Raw genomic sequence first — 16,759 nt, 5'->3', positions numbered from 1 at the left:
GCCAAACATCTCCATGTAAAAGGTAGCACACTGTAAATTGACATGTGTTTGGGTGGTCTGTGATGGTTTGATACTTTTAATTAAATCTGTATTCCTCTTAAGGTAATCAGCGTATTAAGTACTATCACCAGTTATCCTTCATACTATTTACACAAGCATTAGACATCATATAGAAGAGATTATTTCTTTTCTGACAAAGAAAGATTTCTTCAAATCCAAGTAAATGTTTAACCAGTGGAGACAGAGAACCATTTTATTTGTTAAATAAATATATATATATACACACACACACGTGTGTGTACACTATGAAAAACCTGTACGTATTTTAAGACAGCTTTTCTGCAGTATTTTGGGATTTCATTTCAGGACACCTATACATTTCCCGCCTTCTCAAATACATTAGAAAAATATTTTTGAGCTTATAAAAACACAATTCTACAAAAGGATTCAGCCCACTCCCTAATGCTGTGGTTCAAAAATAGGTGTAGCACGTGTAACAGACGTAGTATATGAATAGCCTCCTCACCTTAAATAGGATTACTCACAAGTTTAACATTACATATAAATTGAAGCATTCTGGGGAATCAAACCCTGACGCAACCCTTAAGTGCAGCAAATTATAAACTAATCAAAGATACCACCTCCACACTTTGAGGCACTGTTATCCACAGACTTCCAGATGACACTACTGGGTTATAACAGGATTTGATATTCTACGTTCTTTCTGCCTTTTAAGTCCCTACAATCCAACAGCCCATTTTTGAACGTCAGCACGAAGTACCAAATGCCATTCTGGATCAGCACCCAACATGCCTGTAGGATTCATTTCTCACAAGTTCATCTCCTTGCTGCATGCATTTTTTTATTGAGAGCCAGGACAGGTTGAATTTACTCTTCATATTACTCTATATGGATGACAACCCATAGGAAATAAGTGATCCTACTCAACTTCACAATAACAAACTATGCAGAGACAGTCTCTATTTTCTTTTCTTAAAGAAAGTCATTACCTTTTTTGCATTGCAATGCTCCAGCCTTTACTATTTCCCAGGATCTTAAGATGTCAGCATGGATTTGTTATAAATTGCCTAAATGGGAGAATCTGTAACTTCCTAAATTATGTAGTTTATAAAAAATGTCAGCTTCTGTCAGAGCCTGGAAAGTTCTTTTAAAGTGGTAACTTCATTTTATGGTCCTGGCCAAAAGAAACAGCTGTCATTTTTTCTCCACGTGGTTCATCCCTGGTACTTTATCATTTCAAAAGTCTCCTTTTTTCCAGCAAAAACCAAAAATGTAACTTTCAACGTGCTTGATACATTCAAGGAATTTCTTCAGTTCCTACTAGTTTAATGAAACAGTGAAGACTGTTACTCTAAAGCACAGAGGATCTGTTTGCATAGCTTTCAAAGTATAACTGCACCAGTTCTGAAGGAAAAAGTCTATTTCTTCCACTTATATGGCCAACAATAACTTCTACATTCTGACAGAATCATGTGTATACTGGCGGGGAGGGTAGTTTCAAAATACTTTATCAGGAAGTCCGCAATTAAATAAAACAGAGGCTCCCCAGATACCGATCCGAATAGATGCACAGGCTTCTTTCCCTACAAACTTAATGGCTGCTCTTTTGTTTTTTAAGCACAGTTCTAGTTATTTTCTCCACCAAGAACAACACTTATATTTTCCAGTGTAGATGACTATAATAGATGTGAACAATAACTAACCAGAAGTCTCTTGAAGGAGAGAACTAATATTTTTCTATCTAAAAAGAACTCAATACAGCAGACCACTGGGTCTGTAACAAAGCACTCATCTGCTTTAGAAGAGTCAATGCACTGGAAAACAGTTCATTATCCCGTTTACATTACACTCTAGTGGAACGTATCCCATGTATCCACTTAACAACAATCTAGTAGTCTCTTAAGCACATTGAACTGAAAACAAATTGCATCTTCTACTTTTGGATAGGGAACTCTTAATAGAATTTAACGGAGGCAAGTAATTTCTTTCATATCTACTGCCCATATAGCAATTCAGATTAGAAAACGTTACATGACAGTGAAGGTGAATCTACAACATATGACGGGACAAGCAAGACAGCATTCTTCTCACCATCATTTAAGCTGTATAAAATCCTGTATCGCCAAAAAATAGCAGCCAGAGGAGACTGTTAGGAACAGGCTGAGAGTGAGAGAGCTGGGAAAGTGAGAGGACATGCCTTGTCATCTCCATAACAGACCAAAACAAAACAACAACAAAAAAAAGGCAGTTCAGATGTAGCCTACAGTGACTTAAAATACCTCTTTACTCCTAAATGAACTCCTTCACAAGTATAAGAGAAGTAAAAACAAAGAACGTATCTAGCATGAAACAGCAATACTAAAATGTTAAATATTTCCATCATGCTAAAAAGCCAAATAGAGTTTTTATGCAGGTAAAAAATAATTATCTGTGGAGGCTTGAAATACTTTTAACTTCTTTACGGTTACGGAAGGCAACTGGCAGAAAAAAATATTTACAAGAATATATACATAAAAATAAAGCTTTAACATTCTTCCCATCCTAATCTTCAGCTCTAACACAATGGAAAGGGGAAGGAAGACAGTAGAACATTTCAGATAAGACTATCTAAAAATTTTACCTCGCACAAGGTGGTATATTAAAAGCCACAAAACAAATTAATAGATGGTAATGGTAAATGACCTAAAGTAAAATGATTAAAAGGATAGTATCACTGGAACAGTCAGGATGCATCCATAATTTCAATAAATAAAATTTCCCTGTCATTAAAACATAGTTACCCATCTATGGGTCAGAAGGTGGATGTTGTAACTATTTTGATTTTTATATAGCTGATCAAAAATTAATTAAAAACACCATGAAGCAACACCGTAAAAAGAAGCTCTCAAATATTGGCTGTTTTGAATGATCTTGCCGAAGTAAAGATGAGTAGCCCAAAATTAATTCCCTATTAAGTTCATCCTACTTTACCTCTTCCTATCTTAAACAACACCCTGGACAGTCTTTCCGTCCCAAGACTAGTGAAAAGAGCCAATGATTACCACTATCTTTTGAAACCGTGGATTTATGTCTCTGTACTCTGGGACCAGCTTTCTTTGTTTCATGTTCAACTCTGACAAATGAACATAGGGGAAAAAAAAAATCCTTTAAGACACTTTTGCAAGATTTCATAAAGCAAAGCTCCCTTTTATGTGCAGCTGACCTCAGCAATTGGCAAATGTGTATCCTCTCCCTTCCCCATAAGTAACATTTATAATCATATATTTTAAAAAAATACACAATTTAGACATGAGCCACTACAGCCAAGCTATCTGCAGCCTTAAGAGGTTAGATATCTTTTTAGCTCTAGGTTGAAAAATTCTTTGAAGTGTTTGATAAATCAGGAAAATGAATCCACATGGAAACAAGCTCATTACTTCCCCCCTGGCCCCATCCTGACAGTGCAGTGTCTTAGATACACAGAGAAAGGGGAAAAAATGCCATACGGTGGCAGGTGAAACTTTTTGATGAATATGTTGCTTTCCACAAAATGAAGATTTGCAGCCAGCCAGTGTAATATGTTACCAGTCAAGATAAAGACACCTTCTACAAAAGGAATTCTTCTGATTATGCAAGTATCTTTAAAACTGACAAAACCCACCTGTTTAAACATTCAAGAAATTTAGAATTTGTGAACTACAAAATCATGTTCTACCACAGCTTGGAGATGGGTTTCTAAGAGTCCACTATTAATTTACAACAACAACAAAAAAAACTTTCTAACAACTTCACTACTTCTCTGCCAAAACCCAGTTATTTACAACTGTTCCATATCTTAATTTCATCAGCAATATTGTGATCTCTGCAGTCTACCTCTGTGTATTAGCACTGAAAGATGGTAATAGAAAATATTTCCTCAGATAAGCATATATGCCAACAGGAAGCTTAGCTTTCTTCGATGAAGGGCTGAAAAATACAGGTCTCTAATGACTTCTAAAGTATTACTAAAAATGCATTTCCTTACTCAGCAGGACTTTCTCTCCTTCCAATATAGCACCTTTTTTATTTACCTAACTCACCTCTGAATGTTTTACAACTCAGAAGTAAAATACTAACAGTTCCATCATTAATACCTGCTTCCTCCTCCCCATCAGCCTTATACACACATTCTAAGAAACTAGCTAAAAGATGCATACAAAATGTAGATGTTACCAGATATTCTGATTACTTACATCATACTTTGCAATTCAGGCGTAAAGCTTGTTGATTTTCTTCCAGTGCTCGAAGAGGCGATCGTTGACATCGGGCTAGCCACGGTGCTGCTCATCTGAATAAATAAAGAAATAACAGCATTTAAAATACTTTTATTTTAAAGAGAGCTTATGTATGCTTCACACTAGATATTGAAAGGGAAGAAAAGATTTTGGGGTAGACTTGAATGCAAAGATTCTGCATGCAAAAAGAAGCCTGAGACACTGCAGAAAACGTACGGGAGTTGATGATTACTGCAACCAAAGCATTGGAAATGTGTGCTATTTTTAAAAATATCATCCCAGCAACCCACTGAGAGGTACCCTAAGAACACCAATGGAAAAGTATTGAGATAAAAACACTGGTATTCTGGAATACATGGCATTCCTAGACACCAGGATCTTGATATCCAACACATCCTTTTATATTCCTGCGGTACCCCATGCACTAGTAAATCACATCTATACTGTTTCCACTGAGACTAAGAGGAGTAAAACAGAATCTCAGAAGCAGCCAGATAAAACTTGATGAGCACTAAATCACAAGCTTCCTTTCTAAAACACTGGCTTTATGTACACATATTACTTAAGTCTTCAAAACAGAAATGCATTAGGAAGAACGAGACCTGAACGTCTTCATAATACTTACACAACCGAAGGTACTATCTTTATACAAAATGTTTTATGGCTTATCTATACAAATTTCTCATTTAAAACTCTAAATCAAACCCAGGACAGTTCTGCTCTTATTCTATGAATTAACACATCTACATTTTCCCCTTTAATAAAAGGAAAGTCAAATGCCTTTAAATAGTTTCATTTTTAAAAATAGCTGCACTTACTAAAACACTGACAAATCAGAATTTATCTAATTGTGGAAAACTCAATAAATACAGAATAGGGCGTTTCATTTTTCCCTTCAAGAATTTTTTTAACAAAGAACTCCACACACTATGCAAGTCTCCTGATAAGCGGAATATATTCCCACAACATTCTTCCTCTTCTAGTTTGCTGCATGCTAGTAACAGTGGAGTTTTACTACTCATTTCTTGTGCTATTAGTAGTAGCAGTAGCAATGACGATGAAAACCACGTTAATATAGCTTGCTCTGCTGTAAGACCTCTAAAGAGATCCCACCTTTCTCCGCTTTTAAATTTTACAGTTGACAGATATCTTTTCTAAAAAGCAATCTAAAAGTACGTGACCAGATTTATATTAAGTGCCACTAAAAACATTGCAATCAATCACAAATATTATGCTTTGCTTTAACAAAACTTGTAATACTCTAAATACAAAGCTAAGATAATTTCAAAAATTAACAAAAGAATAACTGTTTTGAAAGGCTAATGGCATAATAGCATAAGAACGAACAACAAAAATAACAGGAAGTTTATGCATTCAGACGTAAGTTTACTTTTTTTATTAATGCTTTCAAGTAGATTTTCACAGAGTCCTGTTCATCTTCAAGCAGATTCTAATTTAGGTCCCCATCCTGCAAGCCCTTACGCACATGTGTAACTTTAATCACAAGTTTACTCCCACTGAAGTCTGATTTTAATTACTTGAGTGGTTACACACCAGGTTTAAGTGTTGGCAGGATCCTGCCACAATCAGCAGTTACCAGAGACTCTCATATTCTAAATAGTCAAATTAACAAGTTAAAAATCAAAGGAAAAAAAAAAAGTAAGAAACATCTATAACATGAAGGAAGGTGAGAGAGCATTTCTAGGAAAGCTCTATGTACACATGGAAGGGAGTGAAGAGGAAGCTGCAATGGTACCCAGAACAGCCCAAAGACTTGCAAGTTTATATGTGTTTTACTGTTCATTATTTGATTGAGACTGATCACAATTCATTTTAGTAGCTATATATATACCCAGTATCACAGTATCAATATCCCTAAATATAAATTAATACACTGTAAATTCTATATTTTACCCAGATCCTAGAGAAAGTAGTTAGGGGAACACCTCAGTTAATACTTTATAAAACAGCTGTAGAAAAAATCCTGAAACATATCAGTCACATGTGCCTTAAACTTTAAAAACTGAATAATATACAAAGACTTAAGTCTTCTTTTAAGTTTGGTGGCATTTTATGTTTGGTTTGGTTTTTTTTCCAACTAACTACGTCATTTAAAGCATATGGCTATTTTTTTTTTTTTTTTTTTTAAATCCAGGTCAAACATTTTGCTTTAGCCATGGGGTTCTATTCCGCTAATTTATGAAGCATTCTCACAAAAAACACGGGACACAATTCCATAGTTGCCTCCTCACAGCGTACCCTTTGTCATTCATGCATGTCCTATTCTGGAGTAAGTATTTTTTTAAGGTTCCTGCCCACAAGCAGACAAGAACAGTCTACTTAAAAAAAAAGCTTGGAGGACTGTACATCTGCAAAAGTATCAGCAGGTTTGAGAGCTGAAAGCTTATCAGCTACTGCTTCACTGAAAACTTGGTCTTCCTATTGCAACCAAACGATTTAACTTTCAAATCAAGCAGGTGTACAGCATTTTCTTGACATAAAAAACCAACAGCTTGTCAGGCTTCATCAGACCCTTTACAATAATTACTTCCACAGCCCACGTTTTGTTTGATGGTTTAGATAATTAACTTCTTTACACATCAAAGTCCCATCGTCCTTATGTTCTATTTCCTTTCTTCCGGACATTAAAAAAAAAAAAAAAATTTAAAAGCAGAAGCACTCTCAAATCAATTTTCTTCAAGAAGTACAGCTAACATGGAACTGAAAAGCCTACTGTAATCTTCAATGGGTCAATATACTGTATTTGTTTTAGCTCCAAACTGAAATGCAGCTGTTTGCCATATTCTACAAAATGAATTCAGATGTTCAGATTAGGTCACAGATTATTTCAACATGCTGTATTTTAATCATAAACTTTAGCAAGGAGAAGATAACTTCTGATTAACACTATTTGGACTGGTAATTACAAGTTCCTATCCAAAGAGGTCCAGCTTTTACAAATTCTTTTCCCATAAGTAAAATATTGCAATCAAGCGTATAGTAGAAATAAGAAACTAGAAGGTGTATATAATCATTAATGTAAATATTTTAAAGCATCTACTGTAATCTCAGTGTCTTTAATGTAAAAGAGTCACAACAGAAAACAGTTCTTGTTCCATATGAATCAGCAGAACAAAAGAGTTCTCCATTGAGGGAAACAAAATCTGTCATTTCTTCTTTAATTTAGGCCCACCCTTCTCACCAAGTAAGATACCTGGGCAGACTTGCACTTCATAGCCATCCTTCATATCCATATCCACTCCGAAATTACCAGGCAATGGACAACCATCAGTGTGAGTTAGCAATCAATACACCATCTGTACAACCCACCTATTTATTCAAGATCAAGTTCAGAGATGTGTAAAAATTGAAATTCTACTTCTCCTAAAACTTGCATTTAATATATGGGCTACACATCTAGCCCATAATTGTAGAGCACTAAATCTCCGAGCTATGTCATATCATTTGGGAAATATATAGGCAGTCTTAAAATATATACATATACACTCACAATCAGCACCTCCATTTTTTGAAAGACTACTCAAATACTTTCACCAAACACCACTGCCAAAACGCCACGCAAGGATGTAAGAGAAGGATGCATCCCAACAGTCACTACAGAACAGTCCCCCAACACATCTGTTCAATAACTGATCTAAACTCAATCAGGAAGAGCAAACATTAATATTACTACAGCTTTCACTTCACAAAAAAGAAAAAAAAAAAAAGAACATAAGAAGTCTAAACTGGGTCAGTTTAAAACACAAGGGGAGTCTCACACATCTGATGTCTCTGTTACAGGCTAATGAAGGTGTGGAATTACCTAAAAAGCAGTGTCCCTACATAAATTTTTGCAATAAATAACGCATTAGAGTAGAATTTACTGTTATGATAACTTAATTCATCAAACATGCATCTAGTGCAGTTACCGCATCAGTCCTCTTTTCTTGCCTTTCATAAATACATTTTGCATATGACCTCAAATCATGCAAAAACTTAGACTGACATAAACCCAAACAAAACAGGAAGGAAATAAAAGCCAAGATGACTGTGAATTAACACAGAATTAAAATTAATGCTTTTGTTTCACACCCTCTACTTCAGAGTAATTAGGTTAACTAGTCTGTTACCACTGAGTATTTTACTGCACGCATGGCCTCAGCAGCAGACAAGAGAGTATAACAGTCTTCTAGGCCTGGAGATGTAAGAACTTAATTAACTGCAGGAAATACAGATTTATTTTTTTTTTTAGTGCACTTCTTTTAAAAAACAAAAACACAGCCATAAATGCTGTTGAACACATGCAAGACTGGCTTTCTAAGCTCAAAATTATTAAAAAAAAAAAAAGTTAAAAAAAAACAGTAGCCTATAAGCAAATACTGGAGTAAATATACTGTTTTATGCCTCACCCACTCTCCCAGTAGCATGGAATAACTGAAAATTAAAACACTAGAGTATTAAGTTCTTAAGTTCTCCTGAGCTGTTCAAGCAGGCTGGAACTAGAAACGCTCTAAAGGGTCTCAGAAAAGCACAACGCACAGATGGTCTAGATCTTACAACAAATTAATGATTCAAAACGTGCAATGAAACTCCTTTATCATCCTCTAGTCCAAGTCCAGCTCAAGTCCAAAAAAATCAGCTTGTTGCATAACAATTAAGAAATGGCTCTGCTTATGGGCAATAAGAAAACTTCCGTATTCCCTAAACGTGGCCTCTTAAAAGCCAAGCAGATAAAGCAAAGGCACAAATTTTGAAGGAGCAGCCAGACCAAATCCAGGATTAGAAGCAAGCTGTGGGCAGGCACTGACACATCTGCATCAGGTCTGCACACAATAACATTGTTCAAAGCTAGGGATGCAATCTCAGCTTTCTTTCATTTTTTTAATTAATTAACAAAGTATCACAAAGCGGAATGCATGCACTATTCATGCTCAGGATAACACATTACATCCGCTACTGCTGCTTCCATTTATTACCTGATAGACTAGATTCTTACGATAGTTTTATTTTAAAGTGAATACCAGAAAGAAATATTCATCTTAGCTGTCAATGCACAGCCCAGCTTTCACCACCCAGGCAAATAAGCATCTCATCTTTAAACGTGACACTCTTTCTTGGAATGAAACATGCTTGGAAAGCCCCCACAAATATAAGGAATACAACTGAACATCATTTCCCCCTTTCCATTTTTAAGGCAACTCAGTCATTCATTCCCATTTAGAAGTTACAGAAGAAACATGCATGTCTGATAACAAAGAGTAAAATAAATTTTCAGATACATGTAAGCATAGATTTTTGGTCCAAAGAATAAAATGCATCTTATTGATTATATCTTTAAGCCTGTCCCGTTCCACATCCCTGGAGACAAAATCATCCTTAATGTTCATTTCTCCATCTCATACATCTTTGTGCATTAATTTTACCAAAGACCTCAAACGAAAGCAGGGAACAAGCACAACTCTCTCACTGACTTTGCAGGGAAAGAAAAGTCACTAACCAACTACAGACTAAAGCATAACCTTCTAACTCTATTCTGCATAACAACTGCTGTATTTTACCTAAAATTACTCTGCATATCCTCATATTTTAAGCTATTGTTTGTCCACGCATGAGTTAGACATGACAGTTACTTAAGCCTCTTCTGAAACAGACCACAGAATGGTTTGGACTACTGAAAGAATATTGATACACAGATGTAACTATTTTATTTGAGATTGAGAAAGATACAGCATAATCTTACATGAGAGAGGTATGCCTCCACATCTGGAGATGTTTACTAACACTTCTCATAGTTTCTAACTCAAGTCAAATCAGAGCTCTGCCCTTCCCCAGGAGTGATTTATTTATTTTTAACCAAGAAAGGAGAGAAAATGAGCCTAATGTATAGAATCATAGAATCATTTAGGTTGGAAAAGACCCGTGGGATCATCGAGTCCAACCATCAACTCCACTCTACAAAGTTCTCCCTTACACCATATCCCTTAACACCACATCTAAACAACTCAAACACATTCAGGGGTGGTGACTCCACCACCTCCCTGGGCAGCCTATTCCAGTGTCAATGTAGATGCCCACCTCTCTCTGAACCGAACGCACAGCACTTTTTTTGCAGAACTCCATGCCACACTTGGCAGTTAATGGCACTGCAAATTAAGCACCAATGACATTTTTTCTTCCTTCCTAAAAATGCTCTAACAGAGCAGTATAGAGATCAGACAACCTGTAACTAACAGTAAAGTTCCCATAGCTTCCCAAATCTGGCTCCGGTAACCATAACTTTGTTTGGACCAGCAATTATTTTGGTAGTATTCTGAATCTTCCATATCAATTTTTTAATAATTGTATAGACATGTAATTAGCGACCACGACCTTCCTGCGGTAACCACTGACAATTTTCAGTGAAGGAAATATAAGGTGTGCTTGCAAGTCTTGCGATAAAAAAATGGATTGAAATCATTAGGAACTTATATACTCAACTGCAGCATGCAGAGATGAACAGACACCAACCTGTAACTTACTCAGTATTTTGCTTTTTCCTGAAGAGTAAAACATTCCTATATGAATACGCAGATGTCAAGTTACTCCTGCCAGTATGCTTTACTGCTCATTCGCCAACAAGCAAATCCATTAGTCATCATGGTTCCCCTCTACCTTTAGTTCCATCTAAAGTAACTTAAAATTTAAGGTTTCACTAACACAGCTGTATTCTCTGTAAAGCACAACCAAGTTTGTCCCCTTCTCACCAATAGCTTTAAAGTTATACTTTCCTGGGTATAATTTCTCCCTAGGCCTTCATCTTCCTTCACCTGTTCAACTCCTTTCAAGATGGCATCTACCTTCCCAACCTCGCACACTGATTACACCAAGCCTCCTCCCTTCACATCACCCTGAGCTGTGTTTAGTTCCCTATTTGAAACACAATTAAAATAATCTCATAATATAGTTCCACCCTGACCTCAACTGAACATTCTGCCATATCAGGCATTTCATACTCTGCCCAATGCTGTCCTTAACTTAGGTCATCAATATATGTATCAAAAATTCCTAATCAAGAACGACTAGCCAAATGCAAAACTGAGATTATAAGAATTTTCTCCAGTTCTTACTGTTGAACTGTTCCTCTCCTTTCTGAAATCACTGCTTGCCACCATAAATCAAAATCCTCTAGAGCAGAAAACGTCTACCTCCATTGCTGCTTATTCACACAACACCTAGCACAAGGAAAACTACAGGAAAAAACAGCCACAGCTTTAATGCAAATTACAAGCATGAAAATTACTTCTTAAGAAATAGATCTAAGAGTAAATCAGTAACATTCAGGACACCAACCCCTTTCAGAGATCTCATAGTCACAGATGATGTTCAATAGGTTCCTGCTAAAATGTATTCTTGTTTACTTGAAAATACACGTTTATCTTCACTGTTTAAGCACATGATTTTTAAAAGCACTTAACACTGGAGAGCTGTATTGATAATTCTATGATTTCCCTGAGAGATGTTAGCAAGAGTTAGGCCGATACCTCAGTGCTTCAAACCACAGGTTCTTCTGTCCAAGCTCTTGGCCTCTTTATCAGTACTGTCACTTTTTCTGTGACAGTTTAAGGAGCTGTGTGAACTAGAAACTTTGCAGTTGACTCTGTGAATGCCTGATTGTAATCAAATGTAATACTTCAAACGTATGCAAAGTACAGGGGTAGAGAAAAGCCAAAGATTATTTATAAATAGAAATGTATTCTGCATTAGCTTGCAAATGAACACGTACTAAGATTACTTCAAATTAGTAATGATTACATGCAGCACTACAAATGCCAAGTATCTGAAACACAGATTACAGATCTAATCAATATCATTCTCAGTACCTTTGACATGCAGTTTTCTGATCAGCTCCAGATAAATTCATAACTGAGTCACTACTGCCTGGTTCTATGAGAACATAGGCCCAACTAGTTTCCTTTTCTTTACATACTCCATACATTTACACATTTGGATATTTCACAATTGCAACAAGAGCATCAACTCAATTAGTTTCTATGGTATAATTACATTGTTTGGGTTTGGCCTCATGCCTTAAAAACACCCCTGCAATAATGACCCAGAAAGACACTGTCTGGCTGGTCTCACTGCTTGAGGGCATCACATCAGAACGGCAATAACAACGTGAACAATGCTCAGTGTTGCTCGAGACTATTATATGCAAGTAATTCTTAAAAACACTTGTAGCTTACTAAATTACAGCTTGCTTATGCTGACAAGTTACTAATTGGCTAATCAAATTTCAGACAGCTCCGTTCTATGTTATTCAGAATTGAGCCCATGAGAGTAATTCAGTTGGTTATGACGGAGGCTTAGCAAATAATCTAAAGGCTACTGAATCCTGTTACACCTTAAGCAATGTTTCCAAGTCCATACATTTGAAAATCACGAGTAAAATGCCAGTAAAGTATAGAAGGATTTCTTGTTTACTTCTAAGAGACAAGACTGAGTTTTCCCTCCTGTCTGTTTAACATATTCTGGTTAGACCTCAAGCTCTTCTTCAGAATCATCATAAGATTTTCTTTATCTAAATGAAACCTAACATTTTCGCACTTTCGTAAGACTCACAGAGATGGGGCTTTCAGAAAACCTTAAGTAAATACTGCTACAGTTGGAAATGCTACTTTTAACATCAGGATTCCCATCTATAAAGCAACAATACACAGGACAAGAAGGAATCAAAATAAAATCAAATCTGATTTGCTGATCAGTAATATGTAAATATGAGCCTGCACAAAGTCCAAAGTTAACAGAAAGACTGACACTGCCTCCCATGACACTTGGATCTGGCCAATAATGAAGAAAGATCTGCAAAAAGGGAGAAAAGGAAGGTACACTGCACCCTGCCAAGTAAGTTTGCACTGACGAGGGTGCAGTGCCCTGAGCCAAAGGGAAAGAGAGGCCTGTACGAAGACAGACAATGACGTGGGAGTTAGATCAAACACTTCAAAAGAAAATTTAAGCATATCACCAACAGCACTGCAAACCTTGAAACAGATTCACTCTTAGGAAATGAAATGTCTCAGATAAATCATTAATGCTAATGCCATACAGCAAACTTGGTTGTCCGCAACATCAGGTTCTTACCTCCCCTTCAAGTACACAGTAATAAATATTTTGCATGTATATTGTGCTTTGTATTCAAAGACTGCAAAGCATTAATTTGTAAACTTTCGAGGAACTTATACGCAGTTGCTACTACATAGGACATACAAAAATATAAACAGTAAGTGGCAAAACCACTTAAATCCTACACAGAGTATTCTTCTGGACTAGCTGTTATTCCTGAATTTTTAGCATTTACTAGTAATTTCTATAAGAAGTTATAATTTCTGTAAGGAATATTACAGGATCCCTATTAATAAACCACCACGCCCGTTTGGGCAAAATAAGTAAAATCCACTTCCTCCAGAGAAAAACTACAAACTTTTCACAGCACCAGAGAGACAAGAAATCAGTAATACCCAGCAGCACACGGCCCATTGCAGGCCCAAGCCTGGCCTCCGTCATGCAATTTTAAGCCTAGAAACACCTTCAAGACTAGCTGCGAGACGACACCAGGAGCAGGGCAGGGTCCAATGCGTGCACCACCACCACAGGCCCCCAGAAAACCAACGCGAGAGCAGAACATGGCAAAAGCTGCTCACTGCGACCTGCCAGCAGCGAGTAAACCCCACGTCTGGCACTTCCACCCCAAAATCTCATGGTTTCGGGGGCTGCAGAGCTGGGATGGAGCCGGTGGCTGGGCCGAAGGCTGGGCCTCTTCCCAGCACCTTGGCTTCCACCCCAGAGCAGATGGCTTTGACGCCGAGGAGCCCCTTTGCCAGGCTGCCGGCCACATACCCCCGCTGCAGTCGCTTTTTGCAGCCTCCTGCTCACATCTGGCCAGCGAAACCAAATACAAAACCCAAATGCAAAGCCACAGACACAGACGGCGTTAGCACAAGCCCCCGCAGCCCCCCCCCCCCCCCCCCAGCGCCTCTCCCCCCGCCCCCCCTCACGCCAAGCAGCCCCACACAGGTATCGCTGACTGGGACCCGCGAGGTTAAGGTTTCTGAAGGCCCCAAAAAACAAAATGAGCAGTTAAGATAGCTTAACAGCAACGCGCTAATTGCGTGCCCTCGCTGGTGACTCACGCAAAGGCTCACCCCCGGGGACGGATGGATGATGAGGAGGAGGAGGAGGCTGAGATGTGCAGGGGAGGAAGGAAGGGAGGAGGGAGGAAGGTAGGAGCAGCCTGGCTTGGTGGTGCCCAGTCCCCCCACCCCGTGTGCGGCTGTCCCAAAGGGGAAAGCGAAGGGGCAAGAACTGAACCTCGTCCCTTCCCCTCCACGCGCTGCCTGGACCGAGGCAAGAAACGAGGGGGACGAAAACCGGCGGCCGCTCTCCCTCTTCCCCCCCCGCCGCCACCTCCACCACAGGAGCGACGGCGGCTCCGGCACTGAGGCGCACACGCTGTGAGGAGGGGTGGTGGTGGTGGTGTGTGTGTGGTGGGGGGGGGGAAAATGGCGCCGCCCGCGGGAAGGAGGGGCCGGTTCCGCCACACACCGGCCGCGGCGCGCCGCCGCCTCCATCTGCTGTGTGGCAGCAGCGGCCGCGGCGGCCTCCCAGGGCGAGGGGTGGAGCCGGGCTGAGGCGGGGCTGGCCGGGCCGCCGCTTCCTCCCCGCCGCCGCCGCTGCAGCCGCCGCTCCCCTCACAGCCTGCCGCCGGATCCCTCTCCCCAGCCCGCCTCCCGCAGGTGCTGCCCGGCGGCCGAGGGGAGCGCCCGGGCGACCATGGCCACCCCACTTCCCCCTCAGCGCCCGGCGGTAAGAGGCGTCAGGGCTGCTCCGAGTGCTCAAAACCGGGGAGAGGAGGCTGGTTCCCCCGTAGCAGGGGGATGTGTGCGCTTACACAGGTGCCGGGCCTCAGCTCACCCTCATCTCTGCCGCTACAGCGCTATGGAGGTATTTGAAAATAGTACGGTGTCTTTCCCTCGCTGCCTAAAATGGCTGTGTTATAGTACATTGTATCAGAAATAATGCGGCCAGCAGGACTAGGGCACCGATCGTCCCCGCCGTAAAATAGTAAAATAGCTATTTTATAGTACGTGGTATCAGGAACAGTGTGCCCGGCAGGACTAGAGCTGTGATCATCCCCCTGTTCCTCAGCAGGGATGAGGCCCCGCGTCATATTCTGTGTCCGGTTTTGGGCCCCTCACCACAAAAAGACATTGAGATGCTGGAGCGTGTCCAGAGAAGGGCAACGGAGCTGGTGAGGGGTCTGGAGCACAAGTCTTGTGAGGAGCGGCTGAGGGAGCTGGGGGTGTTCAGCCTGGAGAGAAGGAGGCTGAGGGGAGACCTTCTCGCTCTCTACAACTGCCTGAAAGGAGGGGGTAGCCACGGGGGGTTGGTCTCTTCTCCCAAGGAACAGGTGATAGTACAAGAGGAAACAGCCTCAAGTTGTGCCGGGGGAGGTTTAGATTGGATATTAGGAAAAACTTCTTCACCAAAATGGTTGTCAAGCACTGGAAGAGGCTGCCCAGGGAAGTGGTGGAGTTGCCATCCCTGGAGGTATTTAAAAGACATGTAGATGTGGTGCTGAGGGACATGGTTTAGTGGTGGACTTGGCAGTCCTAGGTTAACAGTTTGACCTGGTGATCTTAAAGGTCTCTTCCAACCTAAATGATTCTATGATATATTTTTGCCTTTGGAAATACCAGTGGATCCTTACTCGAACATAGCAAGTTGTACTGCTTTAACCACTCTGGGGTGGTTAAATGAATCAAGGTGGTTAAATACCTTTCATCTATAAGCAGGGCCTATGTTTCCCCTCTCTTTCCTGGCAGTGGTGGCTTTCCTCTTCCCATGTCCTGTCAGTTCAGCAGGTTGATGGGGATTGGCATGACTAGGAGAGCTGGAGTATTTAACCTACCTTTCCTTTCTTCTTTTAACCTTTTCTTGCTTCAACACCTCCTAATGGTAGGTTTTTGTGAGTTCAGTTCAGTCATTCCGCTCGTCTGGCAGTACATGTGCAGGTTTGTTAGGAGACAGGCTGATTGTACCATGGTATAAACTGGAATTAATAAATGTGACCGATAGAGGTAAATGGAGTAACTGTTAGTGCTTTCTTCACCACATATGCAAAAATCTTGCTCTTCTTGAAGGTTTGCAGGGTGTGTAACTTCCAAAGTTACAGTCTGTCTTTCGCTTTACCTTTCTCAGTCCATCTTTCATTCAAATTCCTGCCTGCACACTGAACAGTACTCATATTATTTCTACTGCGATTCATTCTAAGAAACTGACAGCTTAGAGACTTGGTAATTTTATGTACATTGTAGCATTTTACTTCTCTTTTTTTGAGGGTAAAAAAAAAAAAGGAGGCAGGAGGAAGCTCTGCAATGTTCTTAACACTCTAGAGGCCATCAGCTCATTTGAAAGTCATCTTATTTTCTGCCTTTTTCTCTTAGTTT

At 39.7% G+C, this 16,759-nt stretch overlaps 1 protein-coding gene across 6 annotated transcripts in view; it reads right to left on the bottom strand.

Moving 5' to 3' along the window:
- Positions 1-14,814, bottom strand: part of SUPT3H (SPT3 homolog, SAGA and STAGA complex component) — a 292,380-nt gene extending 277,566 nt beyond the window's left edge. For 2 of the 6 annotated variants that reach the window (XM_054194653.1, XM_054194655.1), the window contains exons 1-2: positions 14,444-14,763; positions 4,233-4,327 (exon numbers count right to left, since the gene is read on the bottom strand). In XM_054194653.1, coding sequence (XP_054050628.1) covers positions 4,233-4,327 — 95 coding nt within the window. In that variant the 5' untranslated portion in view covers positions 14,444-14,763. Of the gene's footprint in view, positions 1-4,232; positions 4,328-14,443 lie in introns of all 6 variants that reach the window. The other 4 variants (XM_054194652.1, XM_054194654.1, XM_054194657.1 and 1 more) reach the window with 3 other exon arrangements.
- Positions 14,815-16,759: the final 1,945 nt, after the last annotated feature.

Source organism: Rissa tridactyla, chromosome 3, assembly GCF_028500815.1.
Source record: "Rissa tridactyla isolate bRisTri1 chromosome 3, bRisTri1.patW.cur.20221130, whole genome shotgun sequence".
Classification (NCBI taxonomy): domain Eukaryota; kingdom Metazoa; phylum Chordata; class Aves; order Charadriiformes; family Laridae; genus Rissa; species Rissa tridactyla.
This window is presented reverse-complemented; position numbering and strand designations above follow the sequence as displayed.